At 38.9% G+C, this 20,011-nt stretch overlaps 1 protein-coding gene across 3 annotated transcripts in view; it reads left to right on the forward strand.

Annotated features, from left to right (window-relative positions):
- The window catches only part of sphkap (SPHK1 interactor, AKAP domain containing), a 108,896-nt gene that overhangs the window by 86,106 nt on the left and 2,779 nt on the right, over positions 1 to 20,011 (forward strand). For 2 of the 3 annotated variants that reach the window (XM_034867856.1, XM_034867853.1), the window contains 8 exons: positions 4,248 to 4,307; positions 4,688 to 4,828; positions 5,724 to 5,991; positions 7,511 to 10,895; positions 12,455 to 12,616; positions 13,625 to 13,708; positions 14,364 to 14,413; positions 14,919 to 15,103. In XM_034867856.1, coding sequence (XP_034723747.1) covers positions 4,248 to 4,307; positions 4,688 to 4,828; positions 5,724 to 5,991; positions 7,511 to 10,895; positions 12,455 to 12,616; positions 13,625 to 13,708; positions 14,364 to 14,413; positions 14,919 to 15,103 — 4,335 coding nt within the window. The remainder of the gene's footprint in view (positions 1 to 4,247; positions 4,308 to 4,687; positions 4,829 to 5,723; positions 5,992 to 7,510; positions 10,896 to 12,454; positions 12,617 to 13,624; positions 13,709 to 14,363; positions 14,414 to 14,918; positions 15,104 to 20,011) is intronic. The other variant, XM_034867855.1, reaches the window with a different exon arrangement.

Here is a 20,011-nt window from a genome sequence, read left to right on the forward strand (position 1 = left end):
TCCTATGGTGACTGGATACATGTGTTGTCCCACAGGGGAATGTATGCACCCCCCAGAGACTATAAACTCCCAATTTTAACATTTTCCAACATATTGATAATAATCTTGTTGTGAGACGAACTAGAGCAGCATCGGCTTCTTGATGTTCTCTTTACCCCGGGGCTGGAAGCTGAGCGTGCGTGCTTGCGTGCGTGCGTGCGTGCGTGTGTGTGTGTGTGTTTCACACCACTCATAATACTGCACATATCCTGTTTCTGTCAGCAGTAGAAAGTCGTTGTTCAATTACACACTGTTCACATCTTTATTCAAAGGAAGCAGCTCAGTCAGAGGAAAAAAAGCATGGACAATTTTAATGTGTACCGTGTGATTTCATCATATGTTATTTCCTTTTATGCTTTTAATTATATTATAATTAAAATGGATTAAAGCAAAAGTTGCCAGCCTCTGAGAAAGTCAAAACATGTTACAATAGCTATGTTTATGTTTTTGTGACCTCAAAGTGTGAATAAAGCTGTACTGTTTTAACAGCATTAGGGACATATTTCATGAAACATCAGTGGAGCTTCACAGGGGATAGATTACTTAAAATTGGTTGCTTAATTCTTTCAAGTAGCCATATTTTATTATTACTTTTTGGAAGAAAGACCACACACAAAACAACTGTATCATATAGGACTAACAAGCAGTATAAAAAAAGTTTCAAGTCATGAAAAAGAGCAAGAAAAGAGCCACGGTTAAAGGAAAAAAAGGGAGATAGAAGGACCAAGAGCAGCAGCTGTGTGTGGGAGGATGTGAGTAGTGAGCAGAGAGGGTGTGCTGCTGAGGAGGAATGAAGCTTTGATGAATTAAGGAGACTGAAATGGTTGTAATGGTTTTCTGTAGTGACCACGTCTGTGCACATAGTATTGTATTGAAACTATGGCTAAATATTTGCTGTGTGTGTGTGTGTGTGTGTGTGTGTGTGTGTTTGAGACTCTAACAATACAGAAACACAAATAAGGGTTCAATTGTCCCAACCTATTTATGCATAAAATCCTATTTGGCCTTCGATGTACAAAACTGGCAGATTTGTCTTTCTACTACACACGCACACGCGCGCACACACACACACACACACACACACACACACACACACACACACACACACACACACACACATTCGTTGTGCATCTCAAAATAGAGGAGTGACACCTATGATCCTCCATCCATCTTCATGACAATTGAGCAAACTACATCTGTTGGTGAAAACTGTGTAATATGGCTTGGATAGGGAAAAGTGAGTTAGGGGTGGATTTTTTTTCAAACTACTATTTCCAATGGCAAGAATAATCTTTTTAAGTTTAATTAGACATAAAACATGGAAAGGACAGCAGTAAATAAACCTCCTTTTTGTGCAGTGAACAAAAACACTAAGACAATAAGTGACCTCCATGTTTTCTTCCCTGTAGAACAAGTAAAGATGCCCTTTGTGTTAGCTTGCAGACATTTTGCTTAAACATGATCTAACATGAACTAACAGATAACAGCTTGTTTCTACTGCCCCTATGTGGCCAAACAATCAGTGATGAATTAGTCAATACTACGTGTCCTCCTAACAGTGTAATGACTGGCTGTCTCTCTGATCTGTCTCATCTGCACTATTAAGCCCTTGAGTGTAGGGTAGATGTCTATGATATCATTGTATCCACACCTCCTACCATTACTTTCACCCTCTCTGGCTCTTTATTTCCTAAACTGTTGTTTACATGGTCAGTCTTTCAGAGACAGGCAGAAGCACAACCGTGCATCGTCTGGTATGTCTGTGAAAAATCACAACAGAATCAGAACATGTCCGTGGGCTTGTCTCACACATGGACACACTGATGACTAGACGGTTGTCTTCTTCCCAAATTTAGAACAACTGCCCCTCAGCTTTCACCATCTGATGGGGTTAAATTGCTTCAACCCTTTTCAAGGTCAAAATCCTGGATTACTCGCCTCGCTTTTCCTCAAACTGTGTGTTATCTGCAGGAGATGTGTTGTCAGGCAGGGTAATGTGTATTTGCCGCTTTTCCAAGAGGATTGCCAATATCAGTACGCGTGAATACTGCTGAGTTGCTCCTGAGCAAGGGCACCAAAACTCTTTTTTTATATGTGGTGCTATGGATAGAAATGGAAAATGTAGTTAGATACCGAATTAGAACTCTGCAGGCTTGTGCATGTTCATGCCTTATAGTGTAGAGGAAAAGCCATAGAGTGACTATTTCTTCATAGCACAGTACCATTTTGATAAAGCTTATATATACGGAGCAAAAATAAAATAAAAAAACATAATTCTTGTTATCAGCAACACAAACAATAGCACATACAGAATTTTTTTTTTTTATCAAACAAGGGTCAAACTGTTTGTACTCCCCAGTGCTGTTTTTTTTTTTAGGAAAAATTAAAATGGAGCAGTCCTCCAGATAAATAGGTGACGCATATTATAGGTGACACATGCAGTTCATGAAAGGCAAAGGACAGAAAAAAACATTTGGTTTTATCAGTGTGAGACAGGAAACACCTGTCTTCAAATAATCAGTCATTGTCAGCTGACATTTTTTATACTTTACTAACTTGACATTCAAGCAGCAATTTTCAGCACATTAGACCCAATAGTTTGTATAATTGTACATTGTGTTTGACTGGAGGATATCAGATTGGAGGTGAAGGGGAAATTGGCCTGTTCTGAATGTGCTGCATTACTGTTTCAGCTGAAGGACATTAGATCTGGCTTTGCAGACAGTTGTTGTTGTTCTCTGGCATTGTTCCTTCCTAATCTTAGATTTTACTATGGTAAAGCAAGCCCAGGCTGTCTTCTAAAGGAAAGAGAAAATACAAAGTGTAGAACAACCATAGCCTTATTTGAAATATCAACTTATGAGCATATGGACCTATTTATTGCAGCAGATTTTTTGCTTCACTTTTGAATCTGCAGTGAGAGAACAGACAGACAAAATGACATGATTTAAAGAAGAAATACTGTAGAATAAACATGACATTGATTCTGAGTCTATTGTGGCTTCTCTACCTTGCCATGACTTTATGGGAATAAATCCCATTGAAATAAACAGATACATGAAAAAAGATGAAAGTCATGGAAAATGTTTGCTGTTTTGCATGTGCTGAGGCTGTTTAGAAGCATAGCCCGATGAATCAAGCACACCAAGCTTAGTTCAAGGGAAATAATTTCAAACAGCAATGTGTGTCACAATGCAATTATTTTAAACTATATATAGCGGATATACAGCAGTATCCCACCTGTGCGTGTTTTGCATTGTCAAGATATACTGCCTCAGTGACTCACATTAGTTTTGATAATGATGACATATAAAAAAATGTATGTCTTCAGGACTCAAATATATCACAGAATCCCAAAAACCTAGTATTGTACTATGAATGGCCAGGTGGGAACTTAAACCCCCCCCATTGGTGTCATGCTTGATCCATTTAGCCACACAGAACTAACTTGGCTCTGCTATCTTACATCAGAGACTGTGTGCTGTAGAATCAAACAGCAGCCAGAAGACAGTCTCAGACTCCCAGCACTGACATGAGGACTTCATCACACACCATTAAACGTGCAGCCAGAGGCGAAGGTGGGTGAGACAGCAAGAGGAGGAGGCAGAGGGAGAGGATGTGACAAAAGCATGGTAAAAGAGGGAAGACGTAGGAAGAGAATAGCAGAAAAAGAGGTACAGAGATGGGAAGAAAATCACTGCTGATGGTGTGCTGCAAGCATCCCCTGAGAAACAAGAAAGTCTGCTAAGAAAGGCCTGTGAAACAAGCTCTGCGTGGAGTCTCCGCAGAACCTTAAAAAGCCTTAAGGTGTACGCTGTCGATGCTAAGCCGACGTCACGACCAAATGTTAGCGATTGGTTATGTCAGATCCAGAGTGTCTCGGGGCAGATCCAATCAACACCCGCCGAGTACCTTCAAGGAAGTTAACACTTGTCAATGGCCAAACTTTCTAATCCACTATAATGTACGAGAGTCTGGTAGGACCAGGCTGAGCTGTTGTAGTTGATCGACTTAGACAAAAGCTAACATTCTGTCTTGGTTTGTAGATTTTGTGCAGTGGGAAAAGCAATGCAGTAACTTTCCCTTTACAGCACTCTAACAGCATCTGGGACACTTTTTACCCTGCTCCTGCTCAGCTTCTGTGGTATAATCTTTCCATTCCCAATGTCACTCTAAAGTGTTGTCGTTCTTCTTTTTGTCTCTTTCAGATCTGTTTTGTAAATCTGGACCCTCAGAAAACGGACTATCGTGATGACAAAAGCATTAAGGTTAGCAGAATCCTCATCCCACATTCTTTCCCTCCTCTCGTCCCTCATGCGTTATCCCCTTTTCTTTACTGCCCACTTATTATCTTCCAGAAACCCTGTTCTCTGTATTTCAGATTTAGTCAATAGCTCAGTTGCCATGGAATCAAAATCATTAGCCATAATTAGAGGGTTGATTTGTTTAGATAATATGCAGATTTTGCAGCCTTTTGCAAAAAGAAGCTTCAATAAGCATTGCAAATTCTCAAAGTAAGAATTGTGTAACTGTGTGTCTCTGAGTTGGAACCAAAGAGAATGCATTATATCCAGTTTTTAAGTTGCTTGAAGAAAAGCTTCTTTTGTTCATCTAGCATTGTCTCTGCATCTCGGTGTGTCTCCTGCAGAAATTGGCATCGGTGTCTCCAGACCTGCCAAAGCTTGTTGAATTGTTGACTGTCCACCAGCCGAAAGAAAATGAGATCCTACTACTCGGTGGTCTAGAAGCCTCAGACGCTTGCCAAACACAGCCACTCTCCCCGTCTCAGGTGAGTTTGAAGGGATGTCTTCAAATCCTTTCAAGTATTTTTCTTTGAATTAACTGGCCGGTAGTGCGAGGCAGAGAGTGCAAGCCTTGTCCTGCAATTTTGTTTGATTAGATTTGAACCTTTTGTGCTAGGAAAAATCCACTGAAGGAACATAATTTATTTTTTTGGGTAATTCTCCCAAATTCATTCTATTAAAAACATCTCATCCTCTTTAACATGGAACCACGGTGGACAGAAAACCAACAACAGTGGATGCCATTTTAGAATACTTTGAAACTTTAAACAGACACAAATAAAAAATAAAACACAACCTATTGTTGCTGACGTATATCCCTATCTGCTTTTGTTGGTAATAATCTTTGAATGCAATGTTTCCTGTTTTCCTACAACAACTGTACTTTTGCATCTGTGAACTATTGCATCACTAGCTGGTCTATGTCGGGTACTGCTACCCTAAAACGTTGAGCTTCTGTACAAGAAGGCGCTTAAGACTCTGGATAAAAAACCTTTCTCTTATCATCATTGCAATATCTTAGAGAAATGGTTATTGTAAATTTTCCTCTTTGTGCTTAATTTATAAAGTACTTCATGGCCTGGCGCCAGCTCCACTGCTGGGGTTTATTAAATATAGACACACTCGGATCACAAGAGCCGTTGTAAACGGGGACTGTGAGGTTCCTTTCAGAAAAACCTCCTTCAGCCATAATGCACTCTCTATTAAAGGCAGTGCGTTATGGAACACACTTCCTCCAACAATAAGGGAGCGTCCCACTTTGGCCTCCTTTAAGAGCCAGGTAAAGCTGTGGCTTAGAGCTAACCAAACGTGTAACCACCACTAACTTGTGTATTCCTTTGTGTGCAGTGCATAACAGGAATTTGTGCATGTTCCATTCAGGGCGGACAGCAGCAGCAGAGAAATACAGGTGTGTGTCTGGTTCAGTGTTCAGGGCAGAGGCACTCCACCCAACCTTGCATCATCTTTGAGATCAACAAGTTCCTGATTGGTCTGCAGTGGGGAAAGGAGCGACAGCTTCAGCAGGGCCGAACAGCCAGACAGAGGATCGATGACGACACTAATCGCTCCATCTCGTCCATAGAAGAAGACTTTCTGACGGCCTCAGAACACCTTGGTGATGATAGCGAAGATGATTGTTTCAGAAATGGTGAGCCTTACCTCCAGAGAAAAAATTTAGAAGGGGCTCAGTGAAGTGGCTTACCCAAGACATTTTGTGATGTGATGGGGTTTTCCTTGAGCAACTGAGAATAAAGAAAGACCTGAAAAATATATATATAATTGTAATCCTGAATAAAGATTTAAAATTTTTTGAAGAACAGACTCATGTCCATCATGTGGAACCACCATTATCCACATCATGTAGTTTGTTCAGTTTGTTACAACTCTTATGTTTACGATAGTGTTGAGGCATGACTGTATCCAGTGGCATAACGAGCCATAACACATGAAAGAACACACAAGGGCAGTCCCTCCAGGATTTTGCAGTCTTTTTTTTGAGATTGTTGCAGCCCAAAATGCCTGATTTGGCTGGAGCTTTTGTAAAAATATTGCGATAAAGGTTTGTTGCCATGAAGTTGCAGAAGACAGCGAAAGTTGCGAAAAATAGTTGCTATGTTTTTAGCATAGTTATTTAAAAAGAAAAAAGAAACTTGTTCTGGGGAGAATAATAACAATTACTTTTAATTAATTACTCTTGGCTGAGATTTTCTAGGAACCTTACCAAAAAGGCTTAGGACGCTGCAAATGTGGGTATAATATGAAAATTGCTGGTGGATTTAAGACAAAAAAATAATAATTTATTGAATGAATCAAATATGAACATATCTGTCACTGTCAGTGGCTTGTTGATCTTTACATTGTTAATTTCCTATCCTGGGCTGGGACACACATTCATACGGCTTGATAAAGTACTCATCGGACTTTAACTTATCTTTGCACTTACAATAACGAGCATAGTTGTCCTCAATTTAGGTCATGCTGTACGTCTCATCTGCATTTTTTGCCTGCGTCCACTGAGTGAGATTTTGTGTGTGTGCGTGCGTCAGTCGTAGTTACATCACCTGTAATGCACAAGAAGGAATGCTTTTTCTAAAGGAAATTTCCCCTCTGCTGCTCTCACTGTCACCCTTTAGATGCTCCCGATTTTAGAGTGATGTTGACATTATTTACTAAGTATTAATTTTTGAGGATTAAAAGCCCCGCCCGCTGCAAAGCCGACAGCATTGAAAGAGCAGCAGCTTTCGGCGACTTTATAGTGAAAATTAGTTACAGCGTACATTGATGTTAACATGTACACAGGTTGGCAGGACGGTCAGAAATGTTTTGCACGTCTTTTGCTGGATGTTTATTTGGTAAATGTGAGATGTTCGAGTCACACACGTCTCGTCTTCAAATCGGAAGCAAGGAAAGGAATTTGACCCATTCTTGTCACTCCTGCTTGGTCAGTGGCTCTCAGAGTGCACGTAGGACTGCTGGGATTGTCGCAAGTAATAAAAATGCGATAGGGGCCCCGGCTGTCAATCAATATTTGTTATTCTCTGAAGGGTTAAACAGGGTAATGTTGTACTCTTACTGTGACACTTTGAAAAACTGGTGGAGCTCCTCTTTAATCAATGTGGACATGTTTAATTTCTTGTCTTTCTCTGTTTCATCCTGTCTCTTTACAGAACCAGAGAGTGGTGACCTGGCAGAGAGCTTGGTTGAGGTTGCACAGAAACCCTGCACTAGACTTGCATGTCATGGGGGACAGCTGGCCCATCATCAGAACAGGGAGGAGGCTGAGTTGAAAAGGGAAGGGCATCGGCGAGCAAGTCTCCATACTAAGGAATCAGCTGGTCACTACGCCACCAATCTGGCCGAGTCAGTACTGCAAGATGCCTTCATACGGCTCTCCCAAGATGAAACCTCCTTTGTCTCTGAGGCTGCTGTCAGCGTGTCCCTCTCTAGTCCTTCCAATGCCACTGGTCCATCAAAGACCAAAGAGCCTTCCCAAAAGCACATTTGCTCTTTTGAACTCCCCAAGATTGTTATAGTTCAGAGCCCAGACAGTTCTGATGGGACTGCAGAATGGCCAGAGACCCAGGTATCTCATGTGCTTGACAAGGATAACACTGCCGAAGCTAGAGAGATGCCAGAGAATGGGACACAGGCTCACATCCCCCAACATAATGTAGGACACCAATCAAAAAATGTGGAAGTGGCTTTGGCCTGTGCTGCCAGTGTCATTGGTACCATCACCAACCCACAGCTGACAGAACAGCTTGCCATGAATTCAACCTCAGAGGAAGATTTTGTGGAGGAGCTGCAGGAACCAGCGGAGAGAGGTGACTACTCCTTCTCCTCAGCCATGTGTGGCATGGCTCAGGTAGCTGGTGCTGTAGCAGCTGTAGAGCTAACAGAGGAGTCTGGGGAGTGTGGCGATTCCGAAGAAGATTCCACTGAAGTCTACACGGCATCCCGTGGTCTAATGTCTGCTGCAGAAGCCTCTGCAGCCATCACACTGCACTGCAGTGTGGCACAGGGTACCAGCGTCGAAGCGTTTTGTGCCAACATTGCTGAGGTCCTACACAGGGAAGCAGCTGAAGTGCTGACTCAGCCGCAAGGCTACAGGAGTGTAGCCCACCTGCTGGAGGCCACTCATAACAAGATAGTAGATGGCATAACTTGTCCAAAACAATCCTACATGGATGAAAGAGAGATGGATGACTTGATAAATGAGGTGGCAGACAGCCTATTCAAACATGCTTTAGAGAAAGCAAAAAAGCTAAAAGAACTGGAGGGTACTGGAAAAGATGTACCAGGCCTTCAGGGTTTTCTCCAAGAGAGTGTCAATAATTTGCTGTTTGATATACTTCGTATGACACAGAAGAAAATTACTCACATCTCTAAATGTGACCAACGGTCATTTGAGATGCAAGAGGGTGATACCTGTGCTAGGGAACCTGCAACCACAAAGGAAAGTAGGGATCCATTGGGTCAATCACAGTGCTTCATTGCCCATGGCCAGTCCACTAATTGTGAGAACCACTGCGGCATACCAGACTGCACAGATAAGCTTCCCATGGTTCCTGGACTGAAGGAGAAATATGTGCTTGAGGAAACTGATCTCATTGGCTCTTCCTCTACAGCACACAGCAAAGACCAGCACCAGTCATCATGCAGACAAAGTCAGTCTAAATCCACCTATTTGCCAGCTAAGGATTTCTTTGACCACCAGCAGATCCAACAGGTCAGTGGTGCCATCAGAGAACCTTTGAGTGAAATTCAGATTCATAACACAGACAGGAGGGGGCGTCTTGTGACAGGCAGCGACAGCAGACAGGCCTCCCTCACACCCCAGTCGTCTTTCAACTCTTGCAGTTCTCTGCTCTCTTGGAGAATGGATTCGGAGTCCAGGACACCTATCACTTGCTATGCTGATGATTTGGCTGCTACAGTGGTGTCTATGGCCACAGAACTGGCAGCCATCTGTCTGGAAAACAACACTGGGAAACAACCCTGGTTCTGTGCCCTAAAAGGGATGTCTACCGAAGGGCCAGAAGCCTACTTGATCCCTGCTTGCTGCACTGTGCTCAGAAGGAAAGAGGCTCAGAGCAGCAATGCTGCCTCCAAGAAACATCGGGCACCACGTCTTAGTGAAATCAAGAGGAAGACAGAGGAGCAACCAGAGCTTATGGAGAGACTGGTGAACAGGGTGGTGGACGAATCGGTAAACCTAGATGAACCGCAGGACCCATTTGCTCTCTTTGCCTCTGAAGTCACGGCCAGGATTATGAACTGCCCTGAGCTCAATGTGGTGGATACCTCTAAAACAGGCCAGTCGCGCAGTAGGTTGCAGTGTGAGAGGTGGAGCCGTGGGAAGGCATCTAGTTATGAGAGCATTCCAGAAGAAGACTCAGACCCCTCAGGCACACTCAACACCCTGGGCCTTGGCAGTCGGTTAGGTCAGAACTTGAGCCGTGGTAGCTCAATCTCTAAGCAGTCCAGCTGTGAGAGCATCACAGATGAGTTCTCACGGTTCATGGTAAACCAGATGGAGACTGAGGGAAGGGGCTTTGACCTTCTGCTGGACTACTACGCAGGGAAAAATGCCAGCAGCATTCTGTCTGCAGCTGTACAACAGGCTGCATCAAAGAAAAATGGTCACCTTAATGTCAGGACCTCATCCTGCCTGTCCAAACAGTCTAGCACAGAGAGCATCACAGAGGAGTTCTACAGGTTTATGCTTCGGGACATGGACAAGGAGAACCGAGAGTATGGCATCGCCAAGACTAAGGAGTGGAGTAACAGCCTCTTCCCTCCTTCCCATAGAACACCCTTCTGTATAAGACAGTCCTCTGTCCCAGACCGGCGCTCCTCAGACTCACGACTGACTGTCAACTCACCCATTAAAGCAAACTCTTTTGATGGATTCACCCGCAATGTGCATGGAGACACACTAAATATCTTCCCCACCAACTCAGTGTCAGCCGCAGGACTGTGTAAGTCGGATTCCTGCCTCTATCAAAGGGGTAAGACTGACCATATTACTGATATGCTGATTCATGAGACCTGGTCAAGCTCCATTGAGTCCTTGATGAGAAAGAACAAGATTATTACTGATCCAGAGGACAGTATTGAGCTGGAGGCTGCAGAAGACTCCCAGCCCCATGTGCAGCAGTTTGCCAATCGCCTGGCAGCTGACATTGTAGATATAGGCAGGTCAGCACTGGGGGGCCAGCAAGATGTAGCTGGAGGTACACCTGGGATGCCCTCACAGCCGCACAAGCCTGTTGGTGAAAGAAGGAGGGGTTTCAAACAATCTCATCTAAGTTGTAGTCGGAGAAGGTCCAACCAGGAGCATACTGTTACTGCAGTAGTGTCTGGGACGAGTCATAGCAGCTCACCCCGCATGAGGGGCCCCAGAGATGTGCCACTGATTCACATTGAGGGAGATCAGAGGGACGAAGAGACTATTTTAAACCCTGAAAGGACAGGAGGAGGACCTCGGGAAACACCCCCAGACATGTCAACTAGCAAGCGTACGGAGAGAGCTACGGCCAACGGCAGCAGGTAGTGCAGTGCTCACTGTCCTTCTGTGTGAGAGTCAGAGGCCTCCATACAGGCAGAACTTTTTTGTACAGCCTAGCACCAGAATCATCATCATACTGTAGATAAGTAGAAAAGTAGACAAGAATCTGTCTTAAAACAGACAGAAATAAAGACTCATATGTTTTTTTAAGGTAAACATTAAAAGCTGTCTGAGAAAATTAGCACTAAACAAATGAAGTCCAGGCTCTACAAATGTTTAAATGATTTTTAGAGATTTTCTGATCAAAGAGTGTCAGGTACACAGATTGTCGGTACTTTCACTGTGAAAATGTATCTATTTTAGCAGTGTGTGAGGTTTGATAAACCTTTGGTTAGACTGTAACTCACACCATCTGTGTGATGAACTGTGTGTGCAGGAAGCTTTTAGTGGCTTCATCTTTTATCCACTATGGGGCTGTTTGACACACCTTGATCGGTACAAGCTGCACTTATATTTGGCTAACCCACTAAAACCACAAGACACTTAATATGTATTTAGATTACATTGACACAACTCAAATAGCAAGGAATTTTGGTTACATTAGGTTAATGCTTAGTTGGGAGAAGTTATTTGGCAGCAGTTGGAAGAATCTTTTTTATATGAAGTCAGTTAATTTTAATAAGGGTATGTAGTCCTTCTGATTATTACATATTAGACAGTCTTACATGTTTTATTCAAAAGAGAAAAAAATCAAAGACGAAATTCAGTATAGTTTTAAAAACTGCCTCAGAGGAGGCAGGAGAGCTTGTATTCTCTCAGAAGACATTTTAGTGCATTTTCTGGGGGTAATGACGACTGGAGCAGGTCATGCTGTGTCTCAGTCTGGAGTCAATTGAACCGGCTGAAAATGTACCAGTGGAAAGAGCTACTAATATGCATGATAGGTATATAGAGGAAAGTGAAAATTTAATATCGATATGTAGGGAATCCGTTTGAGTATTTTAAAGACATTCGGATCCTCAAAATAAGACTTGTTCAATAGTAAATGATAAGAAACCAGCTGAAAGGCTCCCAGGCCTCTGGAGAGTCACAAGACTTCATGTAATCCAGGAACAAGTGGGGTGCATCTGTTTGTCCCCTATGTAAGAGTGGAACGCAATCACTCACCTAGTCAATAAATCCTGATTTCCCTCAGGAATTGTTGAGGATGGCAGCCCTCAATCATCTGATTATGACTTAATTTAATCAGTTTCCTGAGAAACACTGAAATCCAACAGTGCCGCTGGGGAGTGCAGTGTGCTGATGTGTAAAGATATTGAAATTAATTAGCTTTATTTTTAGGTGGTGCATTGGTATTAGAGGTTCCAAAGGCTTGTCATTTGTATAAAGTTACTGTACTGTTTCTATAATTATTACAGCCAAAACTTTCCCAATACTGCCTTCAAACCTTAAAATGCCTTTTAGAAAACTTCGGGTTATACATAATGAACAGAGGAACATTGGAACCACATTGGGGAAAAAAGTAACTACACATTGCAGCAGACATTGTGCAAAACGATTCGATGGTCATTCCCACCATCTTGCGGTTTGCTCTCCCCAGCAGTGAGAGGGAAAGGCCAGCTGTGGCGGTGGCTGCAGTAGTGAAGAGCGACAAGCGTTCAATGAGTGCTAGCAGTGAAGAGAGCATGGGGAGCTGGTCCCATATAACCCCCGAGGATGACCCCCACGAGGAGACCAGTAGTTTTATCCAGCTGAGTGAGGGGTCAGTAACCGTTGCTCCTTGATACCGCTACAAACAGTGCTGCTCCCACCCTCACCCCCCTCTCATTGGCCCATTGCTACTGACACTTGTGCTGTCCTGTGCCAATGCCAACTTACTCCCTGCTGCTACAATATCCACACCTGCTAAGGCAATGTATGGCAGAGCGCTCACTTCACAAAGTCCTCTCCATAGCTCACATACAGGGTTAGACCCGGCCCGCACCGCACACACAACTGCTTGCAGCAGTAGGCTGCAGTGGTACGGGGCAGTGACCTCACATCAAAAGACTTTAGATTAGAACACTTGCCTCACCATACTCTGCTTCATCAAATTCCCATTTGTTTTAGCCAACTACACAAATTTTTCCAACTTTGAGTCACTGCTATGTACTTGCTAGTTGAATAAAAGCTAACTCTACCTTAAAAGCAATGTATATCTTTGTGATTATTTATCAAATTATATTACAAACACCAAAGTAAGCATTCTTAACTGCATTTTTAAATGCATTTAATTCTAAATACACTGATGTGTGGATTAGAGCGAACAGATGAAGCTATTCAGTGTGGCAGTGATTTAAGATACTTGCTTTTTGCGTAGTTAACTGCAGTAGTAGTCGTCTGCACCACCATAACACTCGCTGTACCTTCTAACCTTTCCATCTACCTGCTTACTTTAACTTCACCTCATTCCCGTTCCATGTTGTTTGACACAAGGGCATGGCTGCCAGCCCTGCCTGTCCACCCTACCTGCCTAAACTACTGTACCTCCAAATCTCATCTTCATATACAGACAGGCTTGCTGTTGAACAAAGATTCCCAGCTCTCCCACCTAGAGACTCCGATACTGCTGCAGCTGCTATTTACTGTAAATGTTGATCACTCACTAATGACCAACATGACTTGCATCATAGTGCCTGGTTATTGTTCTCTTCACAAGAAGGTGGTCATGTCTCATGTCTTGAGATAACATGCGAATGCTCCTATCTGTTGTTTTTAAATTGGTTAACAGGAATGGAACCAGCAGCGCATCCAGTCTAGGCCTGGCAGACCTGGATGCTTTTTCTGATGTGCTCACTCAGAGCACAGTAATCAGGTAACTGTCACAGGCCGTTGCTGAAGTATTTCTCATTAATGTGTCTCTCTTTTTGATAAGACAGAACAGCTATAGGAATTATATTGCTTTTTCTAATTTTCTCACCTAGAGCACAGCAATCAGGTGTCCTGTACATGTGACAGGCTGCTAGACTAATACTCAAGCACATGACAGATTATAGCTAATTGCATATTCCTGTGTCATTCTTGCAAAGATCATAATGAAGGCCTCTCCAGTCTGCTGCATTTCTTAATAATAAATAGCATTAGACATTTTGGGTAAACATGATCAGTTGTTTTTTGCTGTAAATTAGCTGAAACAGTCTGACATATAACTCCTGTAAACCCACAATGTGACCTTTTTACATTTCTTTTTTTTTTGGTACAGATTAAACAAACAGTTAGTGAGCTTTAGAGGTGCTGGCAGGCCGATTTTGTTTCTTTTAGAAAAGGGACCGGCTAGTTGTTGCATAGTCCAGTCTCTATGCTAAGCTGACCAGCTGATGGCGGTAATTTTATAATTAACGTACAGACATAAGAGTGGTATATTTTCTCATCTAACCCTCGGCAAGAAAGTGAATACGCTTCTAAAGTGTTGAACTATTCCTTAAAGGGATACAGTGTATTATTTCAATTGGAATTTTTTTTTCCCACAGTAAGGAGACAGAGAAAGGACATCTAACAGGAACAAAGGAAAATGTCTTTGGTAAGTGCAATGATGGATTCTCATTTCCTCTCAATGTTATAAATGTCCTAATTTTTCTCCTTCTTGGTCAGCTTTAACGTCTGGCGACTAACCGAGAGCTCTTGAGTGACTGGAAGTACACTAAACTGGGTCTGGGATTAATCCCTCAAAGGGATGAGCTTGAGCAAAGGCAATTCTCCTCTTTGAGTTAAAGATGGTCATCAATAATTGAAAAGGGTCCATAGTTCCAGAAGTGTCTCAACACAAAGTTCATCTTTGTTTGATGACTTACACTCCAGCAAAGATTATATGGAAGGAAAACTGAGCCCAGGGTATTTCTCTTTTAAGAAGCTGAACGTGCTGTATGATCACATGTAAAGCTTTGGCACTTTTGATGTCCAAGCAAGTATAGAACAGAATGAAATGTCAGAATTCATACAGGGCTTTGATGGTGTAGAGAACCTAGTAAACATTCAAGGTGTGTTATCAAAACATTAGTGCATTCTTGTCACTTTTGTTTTTTCAGAGAGCAGTTCAGCGAAGACGGCAGGCAGCAGTAGCAACCTCAGGGCGCTGGTGGTGGTAAACTGCGACCTTGAGCCAGAGTGTGTGGACTCGGAGCTGAGGGTGATCCTGCAGTGGATTGCTGCCTCCGAGCTGGGACTTTCTGCTCTCTACTTCAGGAAGACCAAAGAGAAGAGGGTTGCAAAGGTAGGATCAGCTGTCAAATCAAAAGCATAAAGCAGGGGTAGGGCCGCACTATTAACTGGCGCATGAACACAGCACAAAAGCATGTGACATATCTTGAAAGACACTCGGAGATTTTCGGTGTCAGTTGAATAAAAATTTCAGCAGAACACTGCATTTAATAATGTAACGATAATGTATCAATCCTTTTTTAGTGGTGCCTTTTATATTTAATTCAATAATCCACTTGTTCAATAAAAGAAAGTTGGAAATGATTACCTTTTATTTGTTTTAAATTCAACAAGCAATTTGTTGTATTTTAGCAGAATGCTGAAAGCAGCAGAAACGCAGAACTGAGTACACTTTAATATCTGTTTATTTATTGCAAGTAATATCATTTTCGCGATATTCAACAAAGTTATTGCATATTTTCCTCATATCTTGCAGCCCAAAAGCAGGGCACCTATTTTTTTAACCAATTTTTCTCATTGTATAGTTGTCTTTGGTTATTATAACACTGTTGCAGAGAAGGAGACAGGATTTTAGACACACTGAGATCATGAGCCCCCCCCCCCCAATTCACATAGACAATTATGAATCATATTTTCCATACACTATACTATGTTTTTTTTTTTTAACATTCTGTACTCAACATACAATAGTATGACTTTTTAATGGCCTTTCTAGACATACTATGCTATAGAGGTGGAACAGTGCCTCAGTTAGCAACATCTCCAAAAGACGACCAGTCGGGTGGGGTGCAGACCAGGAACCAGGTTTGAGTCCCTGTCTGGGCGGGTCTGTTCATGACTTACTCGACGACATAACTTACTATGACCTTGTTATGACTTTGGTTGACAAACTATGCTACAACTTTCTTTATGAAGTTTAGTTGACTACTATGCTTTGAATTTTTTTTTGAAATACTATACTATCATTTCTTATGAAATCTTTTGGACATACTATACATTACCTTTTTATTACTTTTTAATGAGGTTTTTCGGCATACTTTACTGTGATTTCTTCAACATATAGAACGATACTATGACTTTTTATGACTTTTTTCGACATATTATATTATGACTTTTTACAACATACTATACTTTGACTTTTCATCACTTTTTTTTCAACATGAATTTTTTTGACTTTTTTCGACATGCTATGCTTTGACTTTTTTATCATTTTTTTCAGACTACTATACTATACTACTGTACTATACTTTTTATGATTTTTTTTTTTCTGTGTACCATTCTATGAATTTTAAATGACTTTTTTCAACATGAATTTTTATGGCTTTTTGTCAACTTACTACACTGTGGCTTTTTTCCACATACCCCACAATGACTTTTTTTGACATACTATATTATCACTTTTTTATCACTTTTTTCAACATATACTGACACATTTATCACTTTTTTAACATGCTATACTATGACTTTTTAAAGATTCTTTTCGACCTAGTATACTATGATTTTTTAATTACTTTTTTTCGACATACTAGATGATTACTTTTTATGACTTTTTTTTTACATACTTTATGATGACTTTTAATTACTTTTTTTAGCATACTTTACTGTGATTTCTTCAACATACTATATGATGACTTTTTTATGACTTTTTTGAAATATTATATACTGACTTTTTACAACATACTATCTTTGACTTTTTATGACTTTTTTTTAACATGAATTTTTTTGACTTTTTTCAACATGCTATACTTTGACTTTTTTTATCACTTTTTCGACCAGTGACTTTTTAAAGATTCTTTTCGACATAGTATACTATGACTTTTTATGACTTTTTTTGGACATACTATATGAGAACTTTTTATGGCATTTTTTGAAATATTATCTTATTACTTTTTACAACATACTATACTTTGACTTTTTATGACTTTTTCTTCAACGTGAATTTTTATGACTTTTTTCTACATGCCATACTATGAAGTTTTTATTACTTTTTTTCGACATACTTTACTATGACATTCTCATCATTCTTTTTGACATACTCTACTATGACTTTGTTATGACTTTTTCAACATACTGTTCTACAACTTTTTTATGATTCTTTTTGACATACTATGCTTTTACTTTTTTATCAATTTTTTCAAACTACTATACTACTGTACCATACTTTTTACAATTTTTTTTTCTCTCTGTACCATTCTATGAATTTTTAATGACTTTCTTTGACATTCATTTTTATGGCTTTTTTCAACTTACTTTACTGTGGCTTTTTTCAACATGACTTTTTTAGACAAACTATATTATCACTTTTTATTAGTTTTTTCAACATCTACATGACATATTTATTTTAATATGCTATATTATGACTTTTTATGACTTTATTTCAACATGAATTTTTATGGCTTTTTTCAACGTACTATACTATGACATTGTCATCATTCTTTTTGATATACCATACTATGACTTTTTGATGATTTTTTTCAATATACTACTCTTTTTTTACATACATTTTTATGACTTTTTTTTAGATACTATACTGTGACTTTTTTGACACACTATGCTGCAATTTTTGTTTCCCTCTTTCCACATGCTATTCTACAACTTTTTCATGATTCTCTTTGACATACTATGCTTTGACTTTTTTATCACCTTTTTTCAAAATACTATACAATACTACTATATTACTGTACTATACTTTTTATGATTTTTTTCTGTGTACCATTCTATTAATTTTTAATGACTTTTTTGACATTAATTTTTATGACTTTTTTTCAACTTACTATACTGTGGCTTTTTTCAAAATGCCCCACAATGACTTTTTATGACTTTTTATAAATATGACTTTTTTTGACATACTATATTATCACTTTTGTATTACTTTTTTTCAACAAATACATGACACTTTTTTCAACATGCTATACTATGACTTTTTTATCGCTTTTTTGACATGTGACTTTTTAAAGATTCTTTTCGACATAGTATGTTGACATACTATATGATGACTTTTTATTACTTTATTACGGTGAACTAGACTACTTTATATATAATATACAACTTTTTGATGACTTTTTTCAATCTACCACTTTTTTTTTTAACATACATTTTTATGACTTTTTTTTAGATACTATACTGTGACTGACATACTAGACTGCAACATTTTTTTCTCCCTTTTTCCACATAATATACTATGACTTTTTTCAAATTAACTAAGCTATGACTTTTTATCACTTTTCTGACATGCTCTTTTTTGACATAGTATACTATGACTTTTTATTAATTCTTTTTTTTACATGCTATATTTGGATTTTCTTTTATCACATTTACCGACGTACTATACTATGACTTTTTAATAATTATTTTCCACATATTACGCTTTGACGTTTTTCAACATACTACAGTACAACATATTTAATACTTTTCTATTACTTTTTATCACTTTGTTTGACATACTATACTATGACTTTTTCATTACTTTTTTACATAATATACTATGACTTTTTCTACATGCTATACTATGACTTTTTTATCATATTTTTGACATACTGTATTACAACTTTTTTGACTTTGTAGGCATACTATTCTGTGACGTCTTTTTAACTTTTTGACATAATGTATTCTTACTTTTTTCAACATACTATAACCCTACGTTTTTATCACTTTTTTTACTATGCTATGCTTTTTTATCACTTTTTTGATGACTATTCTTTGACTTTTTCAGGATTCTTTTCGACATACTATACTATGACTTTTTTTCTTGACATGCTATACTGTGACTTTTTAATGACTATTTTAGGTATACAATACTATGACTTTTTAAGTGCTATACTATACAATTTGTATTACTTTTTGCAACATACTATACTCTTTTAAATCACTTTTTATACATACTATACTATAATGTTTTTACTTTGACATACTATACAATTACTTTTTAATAATTATTTTCCTCATAATACGCTTTGACGTTCCCCATACTTCAGTATGACGTATAATAAATGCTATTCTATGTTGTTTTATAACTTTTTTTGACATAATGTACTATGAATTTTTCATGACGCTTTTCGTCATACTATGCTATGACTTTTTAATGTCTATTTTAGGCATTCTATACTCTGACTTGTTAAGATATACTAAACTATGACTTTTTATCACTCTTTTTGACATACTATACTGTGTCTTTTTATGACATTCTATACTATAACTTTATCACTTTTTTACACATACTATATTATGCCTTTTTCATATTTCTCTTTGACGTACTATATTACTATGTATACTTTTTTAACGTTATTTTCCACATATTACGCTTTTACCTTTTTTGACGTACTACACTGAATTTGTTACTATTTTTAGATATACTATTCTATGACTTTTTCAAGATTATTTTCAAAATATTACGCTTTGACTTTTTTCCACCATGACTTTTTTCTGAATTTCTTTCAACATACTATATTGTGACTTTTTTTCAACATACAGTACTTTGCCTTTTTATAACTTTTTCGGCATGCTATACTATGAATTTTTCCGACATACTATACAATGACTTTCTTTTGACATGCTATACTATGACTTATTTATCACTTTTTTTTACATACTATACTATGACTTTTTCATGATTCTTTTCAACATACTATACTATGACTTTCTTGATAACTTTTTTCAATATACTATGCTATTACTTTCTAAAGATTCTTTTCAACATAATATACTATGACTTTTCATAACTTTTTTGACATGCTATACTACGACTTTTTATGAATTTTTGACATACTTACCGGACTTTTTCATGATTCTTTTTGACACACTTTAATATGACATTTTATCACTTTTTTAGACATGCTACAATGTGACTTTTTTTATCACTTTTTTTTTCCGTACCATACCATGACTTCTTATCACTTTTTCAACATACTACTGCATACTATGACTTTTTTTTTTGTCACTATACTACAACTTTTTTTTACAT

This window comes from Etheostoma cragini, chromosome 3, assembly GCF_013103735.1.
Source record: "Etheostoma cragini isolate CJK2018 chromosome 3, CSU_Ecrag_1.0, whole genome shotgun sequence".
Taxonomy (NCBI): Eukaryota; Metazoa; Chordata; class Actinopteri; order Perciformes; family Percidae; genus Etheostoma; species Etheostoma cragini.